The sequence below is a fragment of the Phasianus colchicus genome, chromosome 5 (genome assembly GCF_987193195.1).
Source record: "Phasianus colchicus chromosome 5, bPhaCol1.hap1.1, whole genome shotgun sequence".
Classification (NCBI taxonomy): domain Eukaryota; kingdom Metazoa; phylum Chordata; class Aves; order Galliformes; family Phasianidae; genus Phasianus; species Phasianus colchicus.
The window spans coordinates 17,609,449-17,634,215 of NC_143440.1; the positions used below are offsets into that span (position 1 = coordinate 17,609,449).

Genomic DNA, 24,767 nt, shown 5'->3' on the forward strand with positions numbered 1-24,767 from the left:
GCTGAAAGCTGCAGCTCAAGTCTTATCTAACTCATTTTCCTTACTTTGCTATTTGCACTACATTTATACCTCTCCCGAGCTTGCACTTCTACCTTATACATTTAGCTGTAGAATTTCTTACCTTCCCCACCACTCATCTCCCTCACTTTAAATAAATTTTATTTCTCCACTTATTTATTTAGAGTCTATTGACTCTACAGCTGTGTGTGCTCTTCTAACTTCATGACTGGGACAAACATTTTAAGACAATGCCATTATGTAGATTTTAACTCCAAAATAAAAGGAAATGGTCTTAGGAAGTGAAGAATCAAGGAAGGAGTGGTACATTGAGGTGGTACCATGTCCCATTTGGAGCACTTTGAGAACCCATTTTCTCCAGCAACCTTCAGCAGTCCCCAGCAGCAATTATTAAAAACAAAGACATATAATCCAATCCATTCGTATATCAACTACCACTCATTAAAAAAAGCCCTACCTCTTAATAAAAAAAAAATTTAAATAGCATGCAATCAGATCTGCTATCCTACCAAGAATTACAAATCAACACACACAGAGAATATCTTTATTCTTTCAAGCTTAAAAGCCAAAAATATCCAAGCAAATATTAAACAAGCACAAAACATCTAAAATTAAAGAGCATTAACTTTTATATAATCTGTCAAATCATTTAGATGATAATATGGTAGCAATAAGAGAAATAAGTTGCCAAATCAGAGAAGACACAAAGCTAAATCAACAGATTTGCCTGCCATCAGTGGAAGTTGAATTTGCTTCACAATCATTAACAACCAAACTAAGATAGCAACTTCTTTCTCAGTGCTTATTGGCTCTCCACTCATATAAACATTCAACAAAATCATTCTAAGTTAAACTTACTTTAAACCGGAGTCTATGCAAAGACTGAACAATTGGCCCAGAAAACCTCAAGTTTCACTTACATCAGCATAATTCAGAAAGAATGCAGCTGAAGTCAGTGAAATTAGTCCTATGAAAATTCCAGGTAAGATCATTTAGACTGACAATACATCAGTATTACTACTCATTGACTTTATAATACGTTGAACATAGTTCAACTTTCAGTCTTTTAATTGCAAATGTAGGATCTGGGATAAACACCTCCCATATTCCTCCATGATCATGCGTTCAGCTAGACAGACAGAGTAACCTCCTTTTTCTGCCTCTTCAGCTTGCACCAGGAGACGAGCACATGTTGCTTTCACATCTTCCAAAGAAAGAGATACAGCTGGTTCCCTGACATGGAAAAAGAAACTAGTATAAAATCAATGCATTTTAAATACAGAAAATAATTTAAAAGACAAACTGCAAACCTCTTATCCAAGAGTTGGAACGCACAGAGCTGGCTCAGGCTAGTTGCACTGTTACTGTGAGACACATCCCTGTAGAAATCTCAGTTTTACACTGAATAGCTTTTATTTCCAATGGTTTGCTTCTGAATTTTTCTAATTAATCACATGGAAAACTGTGTTCACACCACAGAGTTGATCTCTACAAATGCTGATCAGTTAAATGTAGCAGGGAAAGATTATACAACAAGCCGCTTTTTAGTTAAGCAAGCAACAGTCAGATCCTACACCATGTACAAAGAAATATGTTACAAAGTCTTAGTCAGAATCTAGGAGGTACTAACTGTATCAGATTACTGCTATTAAAAGAAGTAGAATCAAGTCTCTCAAGGGTTCTCTGAATGCCACTTTACCAACATTTCTTTGAAAAAAACTCTTGAAACTACCAGTTGTTAACACCATAACTCCTGCTACATTAACACTCACTCTATTAGAACCATCTATCCAATCAGTATATTACCCACAGCAGAAATTATTCAAATATTTTCAAAAGAGATCATCAGAATATTTTTAAAACAGAATTGGCATAAGAATTTTAAGGCAGTGGTTAATGCAAAGAAAATACTGTATGCAAACTGAGAATTTAAAAGCCCAGAGTAAATCTCACAAAAATAAAATGTGCTTTAATTAATTTGAACTGTTATTAACAGGCATTTTTCTTTATTAAGCTAATGACTACAAACAAACAACCAAAAATACAATTGCATTAATAAGTATAATATTAGGATAGTATGGCCTTCTTGAAAAACATTACAAGCAAACTGCCAAAATAAAATTGACAAGTAGTGAGTCAAAGGAAGAAGAGATGGAAGGAGAAGTGGTATAAACATGCTCATTAAATGAAATCCACAAACATTTTAACATACCTCTAGGAGCAGTTTTGTAAGGAATAAATGGGAGTCAGGGAAAGAAGAGAATTGAGTACGTGATCAGTACAAAAATAAGTGCTGTTTTTTTTAAGCAAAACTCATATCCCTGAACTCTTCATATTATATTCCTAAAGGATAGGAACAACCTCCCCCTTAGATATTTTTTATATACTTAGGAGGGCAAAAACTATGTGACTTCTTTTATATAAACTGTCATTTTAGTCACCATTTCTTAGATAAATACAATAAAAATTCATTAATTAATAATAATCCATTGCAGATTAAAATCCTTTTGGATGTGGTGCTCAGGGACATGATTTAGCAGAGGGTTGTTAGAGTTAGGGTAATATGGTTACGTTGCGATTGGACTCAATGATCTTGAAGATCTTTTTCCAATCTGAGCAGGTTGAAATAAATGAATAACAGCTAACTGAAAAATTAACGAAGTCAGATTGATGAATTGTCTATTATATTTCCAAATATTCACCTGTCTTTCTCCAATTTTGGTGAAATTTCAAATGTTGTTGTCAAAAATGGGTTATTTTCATCATTATTTCCAATATCCATGTAGTTTAGTGTGGTCAGCTGGGTTTTTTTATCTGGATTCTCTTCGTAATTTTTGCAACCAATGCATTTGCAAATAGAGGAACACACAATCTTTGCCTGGCAAATATAGAATATTTAGAATAAAAATGTATAAAACTTGAATCAAACATACAGTTGAGCAACAACTAGAGTTAAATCTCCAGGATTTATTCTAGATGCGCGTGTCTTGGACACTCCCAGAGAGAGACAATCATTATAAATGTAAGGAAGCAAGTTTGTTCCTTGCAGAAATCCTTTTTGGAGAATGATGATTCTCTTTGCTCTGTATATTGGACTAATCAATGCCTCCTCCACAAATCTGTGGTTTGAGCAAAGACTATCTGAGTTGGAAGAAATACATTCCTCTTCTCATCTGGAACACTGCACTAGCTAAGAGCCCATGATACTGAACATTTTAACTGATTAACTTCAGCTAGAATTAATTATTTGAAGTCATGAGAAGACATGGCAAGAGAGAGTCTGCTTCCCTTCCGTTCAAAAAAAAATTATGATGAACTATTCAAAGAGATGAGTAATTCTAAAAAAAGACTACTGTTTACAGAATACAACGAATGTTAATGTGATAACCACTGACAGAGAAATCCAAGAGACTCACCTCAAAGCACTCGCAATAATTCTTGAGACATCCTGAACGCTTGCAGTTACATCCTTTGTTATGGTGAGGTTTAATATCTCCCAGTTTGCTTTGTCCAATCTTTGGTAGAAAAGCTTCTGGGTTTCTATCAAGGCAGACCTAAAACAAAAAGCGTTACGTTAAGAGACATTCAAAGACTGTTTTATAGCATCTGAGTGACACCCAGTATTTAGCAAAGAAATTCTTATTTTCACTTAGTGATAAGAGGAACATATATAAGTTTCCCAAAATGTGCAAAGGCAAAAGATTCCAGAATACAGAGCTGAGTGGGATATATCATGATTTTATGGAACATCCTAAATCCAGCTTGTGACTGGTCACGACTAGTGTTCCCCGGGGTTGGTGCTGGGGCCTGTCCTCTTCAATATTTTTATTGATGACCTGGATGAGGGTGTTGAGTGCACCCTCAGTAAATTTGCAGCTGACACCAAGTTGGCTGGAAGTGTTGATCTGCCTGGGGGTAGCAAGGCCCTACAGAGGGATCTGGACAGACTGGATAGCTGTGCTGAAGCCAAAGGGGTGAGGTTCAACAATGCCAAATGCCGGGTTCTGCACTTTGGCCACAAAAACCCCAGGCAACACTACAGACTTGGGGTAGAGTGGCTGGAAGACTGTGTAGAGAAAATGGACCTGGGGGTGGCCAAGAAGGCCAATAGCATTCTGGCTTGTATCAGAAACAGTGTGGCCAGCAGGAACAGGGAAGTGATTGTCCCCCTGTACTCAGCTCTGGTGAGGCCGCACCTTGAGTACTGTGTCCAGTTTTGGGCCCTTCACTGCAAGAAAGACATTGAGGCCCCAGAGCGTGTTCAAAGAAGGGCGACAAAGCTGGTGAGGGGTCTGGAGCACAGGCCTTATGAGGAGCGGCTGAAGGAGCTGGGGTTGTTCAGTCTGGAGAAGAGGAGGCTCAGGGGAGACATTATTGCTTTCTATAACTACCTGAAGGGAGGTTGTAGTGAGCTGGGAATCGGCCTCTTCTCTTGTGCAACTGGTGATAGGACTAGAGGGAATGGCTTCAAGCTACACTAGGAGAGATTCAGGCTGGACATTAGGAAATACTACTTCTCTGAAAGAGTGGTCAGGCACTGGAATGGGCTGCCCAGGGAGGTGGTGGAGTCACCGACCCTGAAGGTGTTCAAGGAACGTTTGGATTTTGTGTTGAGGGACATGGTTTATTGAGAACTATTGGTGATATGTGGAGGCTTGGACTGGATGATTTTGTAGGTCTTTTCCAACCTTGATGATTCTGTGATTCTGTAAATGACCCACCCATTTGTTATTTTTTGAGGGCTGTTTTTGTCTCTCTGCTGATACTACTTTCACCAGAAAGAAAAAGATTTCAGTGAAAAATGAACCCATCCATATATAGCTATAGGCATCTCAGAGTTATTAACCATGTAATGGTCTAATACAAAGCTGATACTCAGAAATCAGCACTGGCTATTCCACTGGACAGCAGCTTTTTTCAGGTTCTACTATCTCACTGTGTCATGCCATATATGTCAGACTAAAGGGATTCTATGTACTTTACGTACAATATTTAAGAGAGGCACAGAAACTGATATGCTTTTCTGAAGGACAAATGATCTCTCGTGCTCTACCATGATGCTATCTGCGGCAGTGAAAGGAGTGCTTGGACTGCTACAACATCACCAATTCAACTGCTGAGAAGCATTTGAATTCAAAACTCAGTTGTAGCATATCAATACCAAAAACTAGTGTGGCTTTGCCTGGTTGGATTCAGCAAAATTCTAATTAAATGAACTTCTTGTACAGTCCAGAGATGATGTGAATGATACAAAAGAAATCTGGAGAGCTGCACACAAGAAACACAAACCCACCAATATGTCCTTATTTTAGAGTATCAGTAGATAAAGATGTTTCATTTTCACTCTAAACCTCACATAACAGATATATATTTGTATAAAATAAATAATTGACCAAATTATGCAGTTTGATAACTTACAAAAGTTAGCCCCCGTACTGTTCAGTATTCTACTAATAAAATCAGTTTCCAAATGTGGAGTCTCACTGCTTCTCAGAAGTAAAGGTTTCAGTGCTGTTGTGATGAGCACTAGCTTTGCTTTGCATTGTTGTTTAGTCAACCAGAAAGACTAGTAGAGACAACTACAAGGGATATGCAAATTAAAATAATAATAATTCATAAAATGATAATTTCATAGAATCATAGAATGGTTTGGGTTGAAAAGGACCTTTAAGATCGTCTAGTTCCAGCCTCCTGCTATAAGCAGGGACACCTCTCTCTACACCAGGTTGGTCACAGCCCCATCCAGTCTGGCCTTCAATGCTTACAGGGAGGAGGCATCCACAGAATCTCTGTACAACCTGTTCCAGTGTCTCACCATCCTCACAGTAAAGTATTTCTTCCTAATATCTAGTTTAGATCTACCCTCTTCCAGCTTTAAACCATTTCCCCTCATCCTGTCACTTGCTCTTCTAAAAAGTCCCTCCCCAGCTTTCCTGTAGGTCCTATATAATGCTCCACAGACCTTCTCTTCTACAGGCTGAAGAGCCCCCCAGCTCTCCTCTCTCAGCCTGTCCTCATAGGGGAGGTGCTCCAGCCCTCTGATGATCTTCATGGCCCTCCTCTGAACCTGCTCCAACAGCTCCATGCCCTTGTGTTGAAGGACACAGAACTGGAAGCAATACTCCAGGTAGAGTCTTATGAGAGCTGAGCAGAGGGGCAGAATCACCTCCCTTGACCTGCTGGTTGCACTTCTCTGATGTGACCCAGGATACAGTTGGCCTTCTGGGCTACAAGTGCACATTGCCAGCTCATGTTGAGTCTTTCATCACCCAACATCATCAACCTAATTCTGACTTGGGACACAAATTTTCCTTCAAGTGAAAACATTTTCTGAAATTAAATTTAGAGTTGCACATTTTGTTCCAAGATCATTCCATTAATATACCACTAGCTATAATCAAAAGTATCAGAGGCTCCTTAAAAGTAAATTAAAAGAGAAAAATGTTATTTTTTTAATATAAGAAAAAATATAGCAGCAGCAGTTGGTGATATTTTGTATAAAAATAACATATTTCAAAGACTGCATCTAGAGGAAAAAAACAATACTAGTGTGATATATACAGTATTTTTTATATATTTTTACCTTAATGGCTTTAAATCGTTCAGTTTCATGAAGTGGATTGTTGTAACAATTATTGCAATTGCAGTTGTTGCAAAAGTCACCACTGGCAAAGCATTCACAATATCTACAATCAACATATAAACACAACTTCAGAAACGAAAAGATTAACTGGTTTTAAATGTTATTCTACTTCAAGGCAGAATTTATAGCTCCTACCCCTCCTCTGTTATTTAATCATATTCAAATATACTCAGAGACCTTCTCTCTCACTCGTTCATTTTCACATTTTTTTTAAATCACCCACTCCACAAATGAATCAAATTTTAATCCTCATGTACACATCTGTGTGCATTTTACGTATGCATGTAAATACATAATAAGACTCTGCATAATAGTTATGTAGATTATTGCTGTACAGAAGTGAGATAGAGAAATGATACTTCAATATACAGCATTTTCACACTATAAATGATTTTCTAGAGCAATGCCTTCTAGGTTCTCTTCATATTTTCCATGTTTTTAATTATGTTAGTCATCCACAACTACACCCTGAATTGTGAATTTGTGAGATACTAGTTGACATTAACTGTTGATCTTTAACTAAAGATCAGATGAGCAATTTTTGCCCCATATGGCTTTTCATTAGAATACATTTATTGTATGTTTATTCTTTCAAATATACACTGCTATTAATATTTATTAAATGTTGATAAGCTATTACTCACAATTTAAGACACTGAGATTTTGTGCAGTTACATGGTTTCTTAGACTTTGTAATCCCCGAACCAAAAGGTAGGCTACACAGATTGAAAGAGGAAGAAAATAAGAAAAAGAAACATACAAATCATAAATTGGTCTATACTTTTGAAACTTTGCAATGTTCTCCCTGTGACCAATTGCAGTGCTATCTTAACAATTGTGGAGTCAAAAAACAAGTGACAAAAAGAGAAGACAATCTCCTGTGATCCACCAGTTGTCATTACTAGGGACAGGTCAGCAACTACTCAGAACCCAGTAACTGCAGTGCAACTGCAAAAAATCTGTCACACCGGGCTCACATCTGCCTTGCATTAAAAAATCATCTGCAATTAAGGTTTATTAAAAGAATCCCATTAGTGTTAGAAATATGAGCTAAACACATGTTAATTATATTTTAAAACATATCAATTAACTCAGAAAATTAAATGTTTTTCGGACACATTTACAGCACAGTTGCATTGATTCCAAGAAACCCTGGAAGCCTTGATAATCAGTAAATGGAATAATGGCTACCATGATATGTACACAAATCACTCTTACAAAATTGCATGAGAAGCAGACACAAAATGTCTAAGAGTCTTTGTCAGTATAAAATTCAAAGTTCATAATGGACTAAGTGTTGCAAGCATCTTACCCAGCTGAAGTCATTTTCACTTGCAGATTTGATTCTGGTTGGAAAGCGGAAGTGCTAGCGACTGATTGTAAGTATTCGTGTTCAAACTGTTCAAGATAAAATATATATAGCTTGCTTATATTATATTTTAGAATCAGACTACTGTGAGTTAAAAAAAGTAACACAATGTTCTGATGCTTTGTTTGCCACGTAAAGCGATAAAATTCACAGAAGCATAAGGCTGTGAAAACTGCATGCATTTCTCTTTGAAACTGCTCAGTACATCAGGATACCCGCTTCTGCCAGTGTAAAGTATCAAGAACAGCCACCAGTGCTGCAGTATTTGCACATTGTTCTCAGTGTACTGATAATTCTAAGTTCAGTTGCTTTTAATTGCAGTAATCAACAAAAACTGGCCAGTGACTTGATGATGTTCATTGTGTTCAGCTGCAATATGGCATTTAATTGGTTGAAGACTAAACAAATTAAACAAAATGTATTAGCTAACAGCCATCAAAACAGAATGCAGATCTATTTTCTCTTCAGACAGAGAGGGTCCAGCGGAGGGCCACTAAGATGACCAGAGGGCTGGAGAAAAGGCTGAGGGAACTGGGCTTGTTTATCTTGGAGGTCTCCAGGGAGACCTCATTGCAGCCTTCCTGTGCTTGAAGGGAGCATATAAACAGGAGGGGGAACGGCTGTTTACATGGGTGAATAGTGATAGGACAAGGGGGAATGGTTTTAAACTGAGACAGGTGAGGTTTAAGTTAGATATTAGGAGGAAGGTTTTCACACAGAGCTTGGTGACTGGAACAGGTTGCCCAAGGAGGCTGTGGATGCCCCATCCCTGGAGGCATTCAAGGCCAGGCTGGATGTGGCTCTGGGCAGCCTGGTCTGGTGGTTGGCGATCCTGCACATAGCAGGGGGTTGACCACAATAATCATCTAGTTTCCTTTTCCACCCAGGCCATTCTATGATTCTATGATATAATAGCCTAGTAGAACAGGTACAAGGAAGTGCTGCGATTACTTGTAAACAATAGTTATTCTAACTAGTTATCAATAGCTGCCAATAAGGAAGAAGAAAATTAATATATTTAAAGCAAGAGAAGAAATCTAAGGAACAACAGGCTGCGGATAAAATCAGAGAGAGAGAACTGCAATCCTGTCTGCATCTCTAGAACGTTTAGGCACCAATTTGTCAGTACTCTACTTTTAGTGATGAAAGACTCTATAGTTCATTGCTCCATCTGGCCCTTGGGTTTTTAATTTCCTCTTTCACGAGGGTGTCTGTTACCCACAAACCATCTGCTGTGTTTGTACTGACATTACATTCATTTAACACAAATCAGAAGTTAACAAGTAAACATTTGCAATGATTTTTGCTACCAGCTCTGTTGGAATTGAGAAGAGAAATCAAACATCTGCAAAGATTTTTAGTCTTCTGTTTTCATTTTTAAAAATAAATTGAAATACAATTCTATCATTCCATTAGCAAATAATAATTGAGAAAATTATAAAGACTTACTGACTATTAAGTCCTAGTCAACAAATACAGAGCAAGGAATCCTACTGGAAGAAAACATTCTCCTGGTAAAAGTCAATGTGTTTTCCTTCACCTCTCAAAAGTGTTATAGAATAGTTCTCAGAAATAATGTAATTTGCATAAATACCAAATTCAAGTCTGAAAAATTGGAATTGCACTTTTAAATTCTGTTATTATTTACAGAAAATTCTCAAATCGGAAAATTTGTACATAGGAAGCACACAGGATTGTAAAACTAACCTGTCTAAACTGGCTAAAATGTATTTAGAAAATGCATACAATTGTTACTTCCTAACATTAGACACAAGAACCTATTTTAAAAAAAGGAAAGTTTATACTCTGCTTTATATGTGACAAGAATAAAGTTGCTTTACCTCTTGTTTGTTTGAATCCAGATTACCTGAAACAGGCAAAAGCTGCCCCAGTACAGCTGTTACAGGGCTGCCCACATCTGAAAAGATGACATTTAACTGACTGCTCACAATGTGTAAAGTTTAATTTATGCATTCAACTTTTTCAAATAAGCATACAAGCAAATGGGTAATTTCGACTTTTTGTATTAATAAAAAATAAAAAAACTAGCCCACATTATTTCCTGACAGTGTCTGTCTTTTTGCATTATCTACTCAATTTAGTGTGGGGAGCAAACTTACTCCACAATTGTATCAAAGAAGGACCTAGAAGTTCATTCTTCAGAAAAGTTTTTCTCAATTAGAGAAAGAAAACAAGACAAGACAAAAAGACTCCTTTACAGAAGAACTCAACTCTTCACCAATTTTTTAGCTAGGAATGAGGACAGATGCTTTTACTCTATGACATTAAGTACATTTAATTAGAAACAGCATAGACTTATAATATTTTGATATGAAAAATGACCAAAACAGATGTTTATCCTGAGCTCTTCTGTTATGAATTTCCAGAATTCTGTCAGAGTATCTAGAAAGGAGGTATTTAGCCTATTAAAAAAAAAACAACAGCAAAGAAACAACAACCAAAAATCCATGAAGAAATCCATAGCTGTAAGAACAGAGTTTTGTGCAAGTCCCAGTGAGGCATTGCATTTAAGGAAATCAGTATCTTAGGCTATGTAGAAAAAAAGTAAGCATTACTCCATTAGTCTTACTGAGATTACAAGATTAATCCAGGTTTAAAGAAACTTTTAGATACAACTTCTGGACCTACACCTTTTACTTACTGGGAAGATCAGTAAAATGAAATAAAGCTTGGGCAAATAAAAACTAAAACAAACAAAAAGTCGGTGCTCTCCTCAGATTTTTCTTCCCTAATGTTGCAGCAAATTAATGAGAGCTTGAACGTTTTTTATAGACACCTTTTCTTTAATTTGAATGTACCTGATTTATTCTTCTGATAAATATAAATAAACATGCTCCATAACTAGGGCATCTGCTGAGATTCAAACACTCAGCATCTACTGACACCATGAGCAGTACGTGTATGGTGCTCACTAATGAAAGACTTTGTTTTCACAATGAGATTGATACACACCACTGAAATAAGAAGATACTGATAAGTGAAGTAGTAATGTTTATGTTTCAGTGGAAGCTATATTTGGTTACCCAAACTTAAAGTTTAAGTAAACTTAAACCTCTCTTAAGTGGTGTTGCTCCTAAGATGAAAATGTATTGTCCCACTAAATATCTGAATAGCTAAACAATGAACTTTGAGATTTCAGAAATCATCTTTAAAAACGGATGGAACTTCACGTTCACTGAATGACAGAAACATTTGTGAGACATTTGGAAACCCAAGGCTGGAGGATATCCAGCAGCCCTCAATGATGCTCTTCATGTATAGTGAAACAGTGACACCTCGTGGTATGCTTGGGTAAATGCAACTGTATGCAAGCGCTTTCTGCTAAGCCTTTTCATAAAATAAGTTGATCTGTATATTAAAAATTATAATTACACTCAACACATCCATTGCATCGGTTTCATAACATTTAAAGGCCTAGTTTTTAATTACTAAAAAATAAAATAAAACAACTTGTGATAGCTATACTAGCTTCATCTCACCTCTGCTCACTGCTGATTAAGAAAATAAACACCTGCACTTGCAAGTTAACTACGATCTGCTATCTGACATGCTAGAGACAACTTTAACTTTGATTTTACCAGATTGAAGATAATTACGTTGGTCTTCATACTGTGAAATGAGATGAATTGTTTTTAGATCCTGTGTGCCACAATCCTTTATGCAGAGTATTTGAGTACCTCCTTCCAGTTGGCAGATCATCTGGAAGAAGTAAATAATGATAGCCTCCCATCTAAGAAACTGTAATTCTAAGCATATAGACAGAACCGTTTTTGTAAGAGTAGCATGCTTCATAAAGCTGCACCATCACACACCGAAGTCGCTCAGACAAATGGATCATTGTACACAAAAGTGTTTGCTTTTTGACCCTTTCCATTTGTTTGGCTTTGGAAGCAGCTGTGATACTGTAGCTCTTCAACTTAGGGTGATTGCACTCCTGATTCTCTAAACTGTTCTGTGAAGCTTTACATAACATATTCTAGCCAGTTTTCTACTATGCTGGCCTAACATTCAGTTCACTACCCAGAACAAACCCCATTTCACTTCAGTGTTTCATGACATTTATTAAAATGCAACTGTAAATCAAGACTGTTCCTTTGTGAAATAATCTTCATATTACTGTATGTAGCTTTCAAATAGAAAATAACATTTTATATGTAAAACAGCACTTTGACTAAATAAAAATTAGTCTCTGAGTCTGAGAAAAGTACTGTCTAATCAGTCTTGACACGAAACTTACTAAGTGGGATTTTGGTGCATGCATGGTACAAGCAAGTTAATGTTTTCTTAGCATATAATTCTTCTATCAGTTACCAGACATAAATTACCAGAGGGCTGGAATAATTTCTGTGTAAATACTCAGGTTCCTCCGCCACACTATGCAGTGCTAATAACTCGCAGTTAGACTCATCAATATTTGAATTCTGAAAAATTGCTCCATCTTTGTGATTCTCCGTAACATTTCTAATTGCATCTCTTACTTCAGTCTGAAAAAAAAGAAGTGTTATACCTTAACAGGCACTCCTTAAAATCTTGACTGAATTCCAGGCGTATATCATGAATTTAGAAATCAAATGCATACTTACTATTTCATCATAGACAGAAGCACTAGTCTGAGGCAAGCCGTAGACACCACTGGAGCATTCTTGTACAAGAAATAAAGAAAGTTTTGTTTATTAAGATATCTGTTTGCTTTTGTTTGGTTTTAATGCCAGGAACTCACTCACAGTATCAAGGAGATTTTGATGTCACTGCAGCTTTTACAGTCTTATAATATTTAATATTCTGTTGTAGCAGACTTTGGAAAAACAGGCTTCCATATGTGTTTGATGCCTCTAACAGGTTTATCATGACCGTCTGGTAAAAGTCATTTAGCAATGACATTACGTTAGCGAGGCTGATGTGTACGTCAGCTTCCACTGGAAAACTGTACTGCTATCATACAAAGAACAGCTGGGAGACTTAATGCATTATAAAGAACAAGGGAAAATCAAAAGTAAGCCTGAATTTTGTTGCTGAAGCAACAAGAACACACATGAACAAACACTGATCTGTTTCAAAATGTTCTCCTTCCAGACTTTCTTAGCTCTATGAACGTTATTAGCAGGGGCTCATGCTGCAACCTTCCAAATCCAGAAATTATTTTATTTAGACATTCATACCCTTTTCTAACCCTGTAAGAGGACTTAAAATAAAGTAATAAAACAAACAAACAAATAAATAATCCCACTCAGACACCTGTGGCACTTACCATTAAAGCAATCTGGCAAATTTTTTGACTGCATAGGACTGTTTTGGATTCCTTTAAACTGATCATAATAAATACAGTTATTCTCATCTTCAGCTGGAGATATTAATGATCTGAACACCTGAAGAAAAGAATGTTTTATAACTACTTTATATATTACACATCTCCTTTAAAAATAAAAAAACCCAAACAAACACAGAGGTAAACAGAAACTGATTTTTAGTGATCTTCAAATTGGAAATTATTTGCATTTCTAAATTATAATTAAGCACATAAATGCTGCGGAATAACCAGCATTACCAGATACTATTGACACGTGACTTTTTCTTCTCCTTCTGTTCAGTGTGCAGTTATGTTTTAGATCTAATACTTTTGTAACTATAAGAGCATCATACCTAACACCTACATTTCAATTTTCCATAATAAAGTAGATGAACAGAAATGGAACAAATAGAAACCAACTATTTTGTAGTTTCAAATTAGAACTAAGATTTTTTTGAACCAGACAAATTTTTTTCCATCTCTGTTCCCTGCTTTCTCTGCTTAGTACAGACAGTAGTTCAGGGGGATAAGCAAGCAGTATAGAAACAGCCAACTGGCTTTAATTCAGTAAAATTAGTATTCATAACATGGTTATAATTTTGTTCTAATACTTCCAGGAAACATAGCAGATGAAGGAAACTGATTCAGTGTGGTAAACTATAAGGATAACAGGAAAAGAGATGGTCAAGAAATTCTAAATTTCATTTTTAGACCATTGTGTAGAAGTGAGCCAAACACATTTTCGTTACCTGCAGCTTGACTTTGAAGAAAGGAACTACTACACCCTAATCATACATATTCTTGAGAGATTTGAAACTTACTAATAGTTTCAAAGAATGAAGAGTTTGATTATTAAAGAACTACTGATAATGTGGGACATGCATTTAAAGAATCTCTGAAGCTAGAGATGTTCATAAACTTTAACCTGAAATCAGAAAGCAAGCTAAAACATATAAGGTTAATGTCAAGGTAGGCTTCAAACACTTTCAGATGAAATGGCACTGGGAAATGCCACACAGCTGCCACCTGATTTTCAGTCCGGCACCTTGTTGGGATACCGCAAGAAACAAACTTTAGACCAATTCTCAACCAAGTGATTTTTGTTAGTTTTTGGGGGGTTTTAATGCCTTTTTGAATTTCTGAACCTTAGAGTAGCAATGTTTATTAAAATATTTACATTGGAAAGAAACGTCAACTGGTATACTTAGTTATTTCAAAATAACTTCTCAGAGGACACACAGTATTCCCCCAGAATCTGCCTACGGAGCACAAGCTGAGTTAGGTGATTTCTTCAGAAGATATTCTACAACCATAAAGAAAGATACAAGCACATCTAAGTACTGTAAGTATGAATAGTCTGCATTAAGCAGATGGATTTGACCCCCTGACCATCACTAAAAGTTTAATGCTGCGCGTCTTTATAGGCAGTAATTAATTCAATATAGATGATGTTACCTTCAAAGCACACCATTTACAAAACTACTTTCTCTACAGATATTTAACAACACAGGCCACAGTTTACCATTGCAAATAAATTAATTTCAAACACATTCAGAGCACACTAAGATGACAAGCATGTCACCTGTGGAACTAAAGAACAGAAGTTAACATAATGGAGAAGGCTCTGGGGAAACCTCATCTTAGCTTTATGACATTTGAAGGGAGCATAAAAACAAGAGGGTGGAATGGTTTAAAATTAAGACAGGTGAGGTTTAGGTTAGATATTAGGAGGAAGGTTTTCACACAGAGGGTGGTGTCACACTGGAGCAGGTTGCCCAAGGAGGCTGTGGATGCCCCATCCCTGCAGGCATTCAAGGCCAGGCTGGATGTGGCTCTGGGCAGCCTGGTCTGGTGGTTGGTGACCCTGCACACAGCAGGGGGTTGAAACTAGATGATCATCGTGGCCCTTTTCAACCTGGGCCATTCTATGTTTCCACTTTGTACAACTATCAGATGGTTGCTAAAACCAACAGTAATATATAAAAGTGAAGCAGGTACTGCATGGTAACATTTTTTCTTAATAAGCAAAATACCCAGCCATTTAAAAATAGTGCTCCCAAACACAGGCAAAAAAGAACAGCAAACAGAACTGTACGTTCACTGCATGTTATTTATAGCACGAAGAAACTAATTTGATTTGTGTGCACTACAGAGTTCGTTCTAGTACAAGATTTATGACATTACTTCAAAGACTACATGGATCCCATCTCAAGTTTTAATGTGGTGATCTTCTAAATATAAATTACAAACAAGCATACACAAAAATAATTATTTTATGCATCTTACAGGTACGGCTCCAACATTTTGACTGACTGCTCCTTCTGAAGAGAAAACACTTGAAGTTGGAACATTGCAATTTTTATGCTGTGTCACTACAGAAGAAAGAAAATGGTCACCATCTGAAGGGAGGTAAGGTGAATGCGTATAATCAGCTTCTTCTGGAAGATTTAATCCTTTGTATTTTTCAAGATCTTCATTGTCACAGCTATTGTTTCCATGTGGATATATTTCAACTTCTGCTACTGTACTCTGATTTTCAGTGGAAAGAGGATACTCAAAGTGATCCAACAAAGCCTCTCCCACATTTATAGCATATAACTGATTGCCTTGACTAGACGGCAATCCTTCTTCAACAGGATTATTAATTACTGTGGTTTCCAGACTGAAGTTTTCAGAACTATCAGGAGTATTCTGATTTAGTATTTCAGTTAGAAATCCATCATCTGTAGCCGATCTTATGTCAAACAATATCTGATTCTCCATAGTCACAGGCAGACAGTCAGGTGCATCTTACTTATTTACTTGAAGAGAATTCATTTTTCTATCACAGTATTCTTCCAGATAACTTAGATATCCTAGAAGGGAATGAAATAGTCTTGACCAAACAAGTACGTGCAATACTGAAAATTAACTCAATTAACATGAAACTGAAAAATACAACACTGAAGCAGCTGTTTGGGCCCTGAAAAGCCACCAAACCAACACAAACAGCTGCTTTTAGCATAAGAACAACTTTGCAATTTTTCACGTTACAACATCCGTGGCACTCGGGCTTACAATAGAATTTAGCTGCTTGGTTTTAACAGTGGAAAAAAAAATCTGACCCAGCATAGAGCTTGGAGAGAAGCAGTTACACTGTCATTCTCGTATAATTGAGCACCGTAAGCTCAAATCACCTATTCTCCCCGTGTCACTACTGTCAGATGGAGACAAGGCACCCCTCTGCCCTCCGTGCTCCACAGCGCCTGCATTAAGACACCAGCACAGACCCACCTGCTCTGCTATCACTACAACTGCTGGATTTGGGCTAAGCTAACAACAGGACGCTTAGGCTCACGACAGGAAACCAGCCCTCTCCCCTCACTCCACCCCCTCTCCAGCCCCACCCTGCGCTCAGCGGGAAGGCGAGGAACCGCCGCGTGCCCGACCGTTACAGGGCGCTGCGCGTGTGCGGCAACGGCCGAGCCGCGCGCTCGGCTCGCGCCCCGGGGACGGCGGCGCGCTCCTGACGGGAGGAGCCATGTACTCCACAGCAGTATTACGTAGGGGAGCCATGTAGTCCACAGCTCATCGACTGTCAAATTAAGACCAGTGCTGATTGCGAGCCTGCAGGCAGTTTCACTGAAACTTTCCTAGCAGCTATTCCCACCTGGAGTTGTTTCTGTTGAACCTGAAAAATTGTTCATTAACACGTTCTCTGTTAACTAGCAAAGTATCTGCATATAAAACATCTCTCAAATAAGCTGAGGAGTGTCCTGCTACAGCTCTGCATTGGATTTAACTACAATGATTTCACAAGTCCAGTAAAGCAAGGGAGCCCAGAAAGAAAATACAAAAGACATGAAACATTCTACTTAGTAGTGATAATTGTGAAACTTTATTTTATTTTTTGAAGTCACTGAAGAGGGTAGAGCAGTGGGATAGACTACTGAATGTAAATAACCAACCACAGGAGTAGAGTAAGCGAACAAGATAAAAAACAGCTGAAAGTAACACATTTTATACAAGAAAGCAATTGGTACAAAGGCTGAATTAGGACTGTGATTTTCAAGGTCAGGCTTGCACACCTCCATAGTCCTGTAGAAGCCCAACCCTTAAGAGTATTCAGTTTGGAATAACCTAAGTCCTGGACAATGGCAGCCTCTAAACGCACCAAATTTCTGCTATTCCATCATATTAAATAGCTGAAATAATAAATTCTGCCAATTCATATTTAAAGGATTCCATCAATTCCACACTGGTATTTAACAAACAGGTTAATTTATTATTATCCAAACCGAGCCATCCCTCACTTAGAGCTCTTTTCACTAATTGAGAACAGGTGATTCAAGGTTTAGTTATGGATGAACAGTTTTTCTAAAATACAGACATTAACAATAAAGTACACTGTACTAGAAAGTTCATTCAATTCTAAGTAATTTCAGTTACATTCCTATGGCTTTTGAGCAAAAAAGCAAATAGTTTTACGGTATGTACACCATATTGAACATCAAGTTTTAAATTATTTATTAACAGCCTACATTCACTGTGGATTTCTAAGATTTACATCCAAAAAGCATATTTTATTTACACGCTGTTGACATCTTAAAGAATGAAATAAGATCCTATCTGTTTAGGAATTATGATCTAACTCAAATTAAAAAAAAAAAGAAAAAAGATACAATTAACACCACTCCTTTAAACATTTACAATAAAAAACAACTTTGTGCCAATTGTACTTTAAGAATGTAAAATTGCATTGATAACTGCACTAAATACAATTAGACATGAAACATTTAAAACCTGAGAGTCAAATCTAAACTTTTTCTTTTTCTTTTTTTTTTTGGAAAATCCTAGAAGCCCTATGTTAATTTAAGCGCAGACTGGTTAGTGGTCAATACAAAAAACAGTGCATTATTTCTGCAGCTCCAGAAAAATATATCACTATAACATCGATGCAGTAATTTGGTAAATGTTAGCTGCAGTAAGGCTTATTTTAAAGTCTCCTCTCCCACAAACTTCATCCAATCAAATAATGAGCATCTTTGGCCAATTCCTATGGGGGAACCTATATTTATGTAAGCATGTATTTGCTTATGTATGTATTTAGGACCTTTGTTGAGGTTTTCCACATCAAACATACACATAACAGGTGTTTCAATAGCTAGATCAGAGTGGAAAAAAAACCAACCACATGTAGAGGCATATAAAGCTAGAAATACTGGCCAGAAAAAGAAATCCAAAAAACCTAATGAGAAGTTTCACAGCACCCCCAAAGAGCTTTCAAAATTAGCACAGCTCTGGAGCAACATTACTAAGTATTTTGTACCTTCTACTCCCAGAAAAATAAATTTGCCCTCATGGGTGCATTGTATCGTGTGATCTAAAAAAGTAACAACACCAATAAAGTTTGAGGAAGAGTAGCATAACACACCGAGTTACTTCAGTTTTGTAGCAATCATTTTACTTCTGCACTTACAAATACGCCCCTTTTTCAGTGAAATTGTCTGCCCTATTTCCACCCCCATTTTTGCTGCATCTTTCAGAAACCGCCTGACACAAAGGGCCACTCAGAAGAGGTTTGAGAAGGCCCTAATTTCCCCATTCTGGAGCTACTTTCCATTGCCTTCACAGCCTGTTTCATGCAGAGAGCTGACCATGCAATTCTGGTCCTTTCAAGCTGAAACCTAGCAAACTGCAATTGCTCAGCCTCTACATGCAGCCTTGATTCATAGATTATCTAACAGGTTTGAGTTTAAATATATTTACATTCCCAGAAACTCTTCTCTCAGCGAATCACTAACACCACTCAGCTAAATGAGATCATGAGTATCTATAGCTCTGAAAAGTTACTCCTGCACCTTAGAGAATGGTCTTTGCCATGTATGAGGAGATCATCTCATCAGAGCTTTGAACCTAGCTGCACCATACACAAGCAAATTCTATCATAGCCACCTAGTTTATAATTTCAGAACTAGATCTGCATTGCTATTTCCCCTCCACAAAAATAATGTAAAACCGACTCCCAGCATAAGCTTTTCTCCCGTGTTTAGGGTATTTCTTTTACTAAGGCACTGGCATGAACAAGCACACAGGTTCATTTATATGGATATAAAAATCAATCATGTGCCAAACATGCTTATAAATAATAAGAAAAGTCTTATTACCTGCTAATTTGCATATTTTACTACTTCACTGTAGCGCATACTTCTTCCCAAAAAGAAACACACCAGTTGGGTGTGTTGCACTAGGTTATCATTTTGGTTTTTTTTCTAATCTTATGAAGAAATTACCTTTAAAGTAGTTAATGAGGGTAAACAGCCAGAAGTGTTGTCATTTGTTGAAATAAAGCAGCAGATACTCTGAAGAACATTCTGCTATTGATGCATACCAAATCAAATCTTTTGAAGGCTTTGAGTTTAAGACTTGATATGTTTTATCCCTTCCATTCTGGAACAAGTGGACTCAATTAATTTTAAGAACAAGAAAAAAAATGAGAGAAAACTGAAGGAATTAGAATATACATGCCTTCGTGCAATAGTGGTATACTTCATCCCTAGAAATGTATAAGATTTCAGAAGTTGCCCTTTGTGGAACTAAATGCTTCCAAACTACTAAAAAAAATAATAATCATGAAACATTCAAACCATGGCTAAGGTTTTCAAAGAAGATCAACACGATGTGACTCAGATTCTTCACCAGCTAGTGTTGTTGCAAACCATGCTTTCATTTGCTGTTCAGAAGAGTTTCCATCCCAACAATGGAAGTTTGCTTCGTGGCAATAACCCAAATCATTTGGTACAGTTTTTAGGAGGTTGAAACAAACCCATGATGTCAACCATTGCTTTCTGGATGTTCTTTCCAAAGCGATGAGAATCCTTAATAAATAAATAAAAATACAATGAGCTGTGCTGTCTGGTAACAGTTATCTTATAAGCAAAAGAAAGAATTTTAATATTTTGTAACTTTGGCACACAGGTTTAGATCACATATATTACCATAAAACACGTAATTTAAACTACAAAAATTCTAAGGCTATATAAATTAATCCAGGTTTTACTGACTGGTAAGTTTTACATTATGCTGTTATGTTATGTTTTTTACACACAGAACTGAGAATCTACCTTTGAAATTAAATGTGTCAATAGCTTTGTATCATTACTTTAAAAAAACAAAACCAAAAACATCTAATTCATACAAGATGATTTTATCTAAGCCATTTCTCACAACTCAAAAGAATGCCCAGAAAGTATAAAACAACCTAAAAATACTGAAAAAGCAAAAAAAAAATTGCATTTGAGTTCCTATTAGAATCCCGAATCCATTAGAAGAACAACATCAAGTACAGATAATGAAAAATCACAATTACTTAAACATTAAGAAACTATTCTAAGGGATGAACGGTACAGGGAAGAGAAAGATTACAAATATAAATCATTAACTACATTACAAAACCTACTACAAGAAGCTCTAATAATATCAATGACAAGAACATAAAGCATTGCCTTCTCTCTGTGGACTTTTGCCTTGACTGATAAGAGTACAGGGAAACTTAACGTATAAAATTAAATGGCATCTGAAGAACAATTTGAACCACACATGAACAAAGTCATATTTTCTAATATTTAATGATTAACCCGAGGCACCAAGATCTATCAGACAAGTTAAGGTCTATGTAATCCTGCCAAAACTGAGTATGCTGGTAAGTCATAAAACAAAGGGGAAGGACAAACTGAAGCTCATTCAATGCTGATCTCTACAACAGAAGGATATTGATGGATGACATCACTATATTTCAATAGATGGGTGTTATTCCGATAAATTATGATAATTAAGTTTCCCAAGCACAGATTAAAATTTATCCATCAACTTCCATCAGAACTATTTAGACTACGGAGATGCAAAGAATAAAGAGCACACCACTGTATTATCTTTACAATGCAGCCAGAGGTAAATCAAAGCTAAATTGTAGAAACAAAAACCAGGAGACACCTATCTTACTGCTTACGGGACAGATACAAATCATTTCATAGGAGTTCCAGAGAACTACATGTGCACAAACATGACCATAGGCCTTTTTTTTTTCTTTTTTTTTTTTCCTTTACATCTGACAGAAAGGTGAAGTATTATACCATTTCCTTGGTTCATCAAGTCACTAAAAATATAGACGCTGAGAAAAACATTAATATACAGCATACGTTGACAAAGAAAAAAGCAAAGTATGTTGCAAGTCCTACTGCATTTTTAGTAGACAGTGAGTAGAAGAGTTTTGCAAGCAGATATCAGAACAGGAAAGGATTGTCCCTTACCGTTTCAGAACAAGAGAATTTGCTGGAGACGTGGAAATGAATGGAGTTTTCATCTAAGATTATGTAAGAAACACCGTAACCATCATCAGCCACCTGAAGGAAGAAAAATGACAACAAGTCTTAAACTTACTTTTCCTTCACTTTCTACAACAATCCCTGAACTTTCCAAACCAATCAACCAACAGCCACAAAACCAGCTTTCAGCTTGACAAGCCAACTATAATACACAATAATTATTCTGATTTCTGAGTGCCAAAACGTAGTCATGTGATCCCCTCACTGTTCTTTTAATAGAAATGCTTTTTGAAACAGATGAATCTAGTCTACCACATGGAAAAGCCTGCCTAACAGAGTTAAAATAATATTATCAATGTCCAAATTAAAATCTTGGTAAAATACTATAGCAAGTCAGAAGCTCATTACAACTCCAACAGTACGCTAGCTCCACAAAGCTTTTTATTCTTATCCTAGCCACTACTCATATTTAGGAAGGCAAGCAGACCAATCTGATTAGCTTAATTCAGAGGAAAATGTAAACAATTAATTAGAAATTATAAATAAAAAAACTCAAAACAGTGACATAATTACTTTCTACTAATTGCAACCTTAAAATTTAGTGTAAGTAGTAAATTGCTTGTCACTTTAATAATAGTTTGACATACTAAATCTGCAGGCATAGGTACTATGATAGAAGCCCCCAGTTTATCAGTTCTCCTTGCTGTGGAGCCTTACACAACATTTGATAACTGCATATTTCCTTAAGGATGATCCATTTTTTAGTGGGACAAGGGAAAAAGATGATGTTGGTTTTTCTGAGCACATTCACATAGTTAGAAAACATTGAACACATTTTTAAAGTGTATATTGCACTTCTAATGTGCAACATTAGGGGACTACAGGTCTGAAACAAACTGTTTTTAAAAGGGATACTTGTATTTAGTAAACATACAGGTCCAAATCCACCACCAGAAGATAACATCTCAGGGTTCTTCTTCAGATTAATATGTTGTTGTGGTGTCTGACTCGTTGATAGCCTCCAAGGTTCTGACAAAACCTTTATTAGAGGTTAAAAAAAAAAAGAAAATCAAGTATATCATATTGTTTAGGAACATGCAATTCTCTCAAGAAACAGTAAAAACAACTTAGAAAACATTCAATAAAGCAATATTAAAAGGTAACTCTAGTTCACATGTCAATGGAATGAATAACTGACTATTAAAAGAAACAACTTAGTTTGTCCTAACATATAAACCATCAACATATTAGATCTTGATGTTAATTTCTAAAAAATAATAAAATTTCCTAGAGTAGAAATATTATTTCAAAACAGATGAAACTGATCTATAGCCTGGTAAACTCTGCATAACAGGCCTTGTTAACAAGATCAGCAACGGTGGTACTCAAATCCCAGGTAAATACTACAGAAAGTTAGAAGTTTGTAAAGTCTCCAACAATACAGAGGTTTCTTGGAAGGCTGCAGAAGCTGCACAAGGTTGTTTGATTCTTAACTTAAAGCAGGAGCATACATTTTATTTCATAAACTCCAATTTTAAAATATGGCTTAAAGCATTTATCACTACAGCTAACTGTAAGAAGCAAAAATTACACTATAAGGCTCCATTAGCTCATGTCAACTTACAACAAAGTAATTTTGTTACAGTTCTCAAGAATATTCTTGAGAGAAAGCGCATGGCTGCCTGTGGTGAATATGTGCTAAGAGCCAGTACTTTATTGTAATACTGATCATATCTTTCTTGCAAACCTTAACATGGTATTACTGAAAGTGTATTAACAAGTGTATATATATTAAAAAAATGAAAACAAGCTGTAAGATGTTAAGCCATGCTATCTATACTCTTATTTTCTTTCTGAGGAAAAACTGGAGTTCTATTAATATGTAAGCAGATACCAGAAAGTGCTAAATAAATAAATGGCTATTTACTGCAACCAATCAATAAAGATAACTTACTTCCTTGAGGAAAGGAGAATCTACAGAAAGGTACTTGGAAACAACATAAAGGCAGAACAGGTGGCGGTCAATGCCTGCACCAGTCATGGCAAGACGATATAAGTGCTGGTGTTTGGTAGCTGCAAGCCGGAATAACTTCAGCTTATTTTCATTCTAACAATGAAAGAAAGATGGAAAAAAATCCCATTAAGTGAATCTATTTAGTTTTTTTTAGGAAGCTACAGAAAACCAAGTCTTAATGTGGTTTAAGAAAGGCAGGAAATGTAAGAGCCATTTTAGAAGGCAAACTGACAGCATATGATAAGTGTAACGCAAGGGCTGAAAGAAAATTTTAGTCTCAAACTCACTTTAAGATAGCTCTTTTGCTAAGATTTTATAATACCAAATGCAACACTGAAAATATGGTAACCTGTCACTTAGGTCCAGCATCACTGTATTATATGAGACTTATTCAGGATGCTGTGAACAGACTATTAGTCTCCAAGATGAAAACTTATAAATCACTGGTAGTCATGCTAAGCATGCCTACTATTGGCATTCTGGAGAAAAGCTTTGTGGATAGTCCATGGAGGACACAAATCCTATGCAAAAACACACAGATAAAAAGCAAGCAGTAAAGGCAAGTGAGTATTAAAAAGGACTGAATTAAGATCTGAGTATACTAGCAAAGGTATCTATTGATACCTTTCCAGACCATGTGAATAAGCTATGTATCCAAAATGCAGAAACAGTATATTCAGGGGGACAGTTGTGTGGGTATACACATGTTAGAAAGTATCCACATTTCTATAAATTGAACAGTTCCATAGGAGCAGGTCAGAATCCTAGTTAAATACCACGTTAAAACTAAAATGTGTCCATTTAAAATTTTATTCTAAGATATTTCTAGAGCCTCGCTGAAAGTTTAAGTTAAGCACATTCTGTTAAACCAAACTTATCAATTCTGCAGCAGCAATTCAAGAAAGCCAATTCTCATATCCCAATAAAGTTCTTTAATGGCAATTGAGAGTTTGGTATGACATTCTTTGCTTCACAAACAAGAAATTCACAAAGACCATCAGTTTTCTGGAGTTCAAGATCCATAAAGTTGGCATATTTGGTTATTAGTGACTAGTCATTCTCTTTTGGTTAGTCTTTAATTCCTGCCATACTGACAGAAGATGAAGACGACA

The 24,767-nt window shown here is 36.4% G+C and overlaps 2 protein-coding genes across 10 annotated transcripts in view; both read right to left on the reverse strand.

The window, feature by feature from the left end:
* The window catches only part of TESMIN (testis expressed metallothionein like protein), a 69,679-nt gene extending 52,555 nt beyond the window's left edge, over window positions 1-17,124 (reverse strand). For 6 of the 7 annotated variants that reach the window (XM_090140688.1, XM_090140687.1, XM_090140686.1 and 3 more), the window contains exons 1-13: window positions 16,612-17,124; window positions 15,625-16,193; window positions 13,300-13,417; window positions 12,635-12,693; window positions 12,377-12,535; window positions 11,630-11,750; window positions 9,872-9,948; window positions 7,974-8,059; window positions 7,306-7,377; window positions 6,602-6,704; window positions 3,435-3,572; window positions 2,721-2,896; window positions 1,117-1,251 (exon numbers count right to left, since the gene is read on the reverse strand). In XM_090140688.1, the coding sequence (XP_089996814.1) occupies window positions 1,117-1,251; window positions 2,721-2,896; window positions 3,435-3,572; window positions 6,602-6,704; window positions 7,306-7,377; window positions 7,974-8,059; window positions 9,872-9,948; window positions 11,630-11,750; window positions 12,377-12,535; window positions 12,635-12,693; window positions 13,300-13,417; window positions 15,625-16,101 (1,721 nt within the window). In that variant the 5' untranslated portion in view covers window positions 16,102-16,193; window positions 16,612-17,124. Of the gene's footprint in view, window positions 1-1,096; window positions 1,252-2,720; window positions 2,897-3,434; window positions 3,573-6,601; window positions 6,705-7,305; window positions 7,378-7,973; window positions 8,060-9,871; window positions 9,949-11,629; window positions 11,751-12,376; window positions 12,536-12,634; window positions 12,694-13,299; window positions 13,418-15,624; window positions 16,194-16,611 lie in introns of those variants that run through there. The other variant, XM_031609028.2, reaches the window with a different exon arrangement.
* A 72-nt stretch (window positions 17,125-17,196) lies between these two features.
* Window positions 17,197-24,767, reverse strand: part of CPT1A (carnitine palmitoyltransferase 1A) — a 36,758-nt gene continuing 29,187 nt past the window's right edge. For all 3 annotated transcript variants that reach the window (XM_031609024.2, XM_031609025.2, XM_090140684.1), the window contains exons 17-20: window positions 23,596-23,748; window positions 22,576-22,680; window positions 21,627-21,719; window positions 17,197-20,195 (exon numbers count right to left, since the gene is read on the reverse strand). In XM_031609024.2, coding sequence (XP_031464884.1) covers window positions 20,109-20,195; window positions 21,627-21,719; window positions 22,576-22,680; window positions 23,596-23,748 — 438 coding nt within the window. In that variant the 3' untranslated portion in view covers window positions 17,197-20,108. The remainder of the gene's footprint in view (window positions 20,196-21,626; window positions 21,720-22,575; window positions 22,681-23,595; window positions 23,749-24,767) is intronic.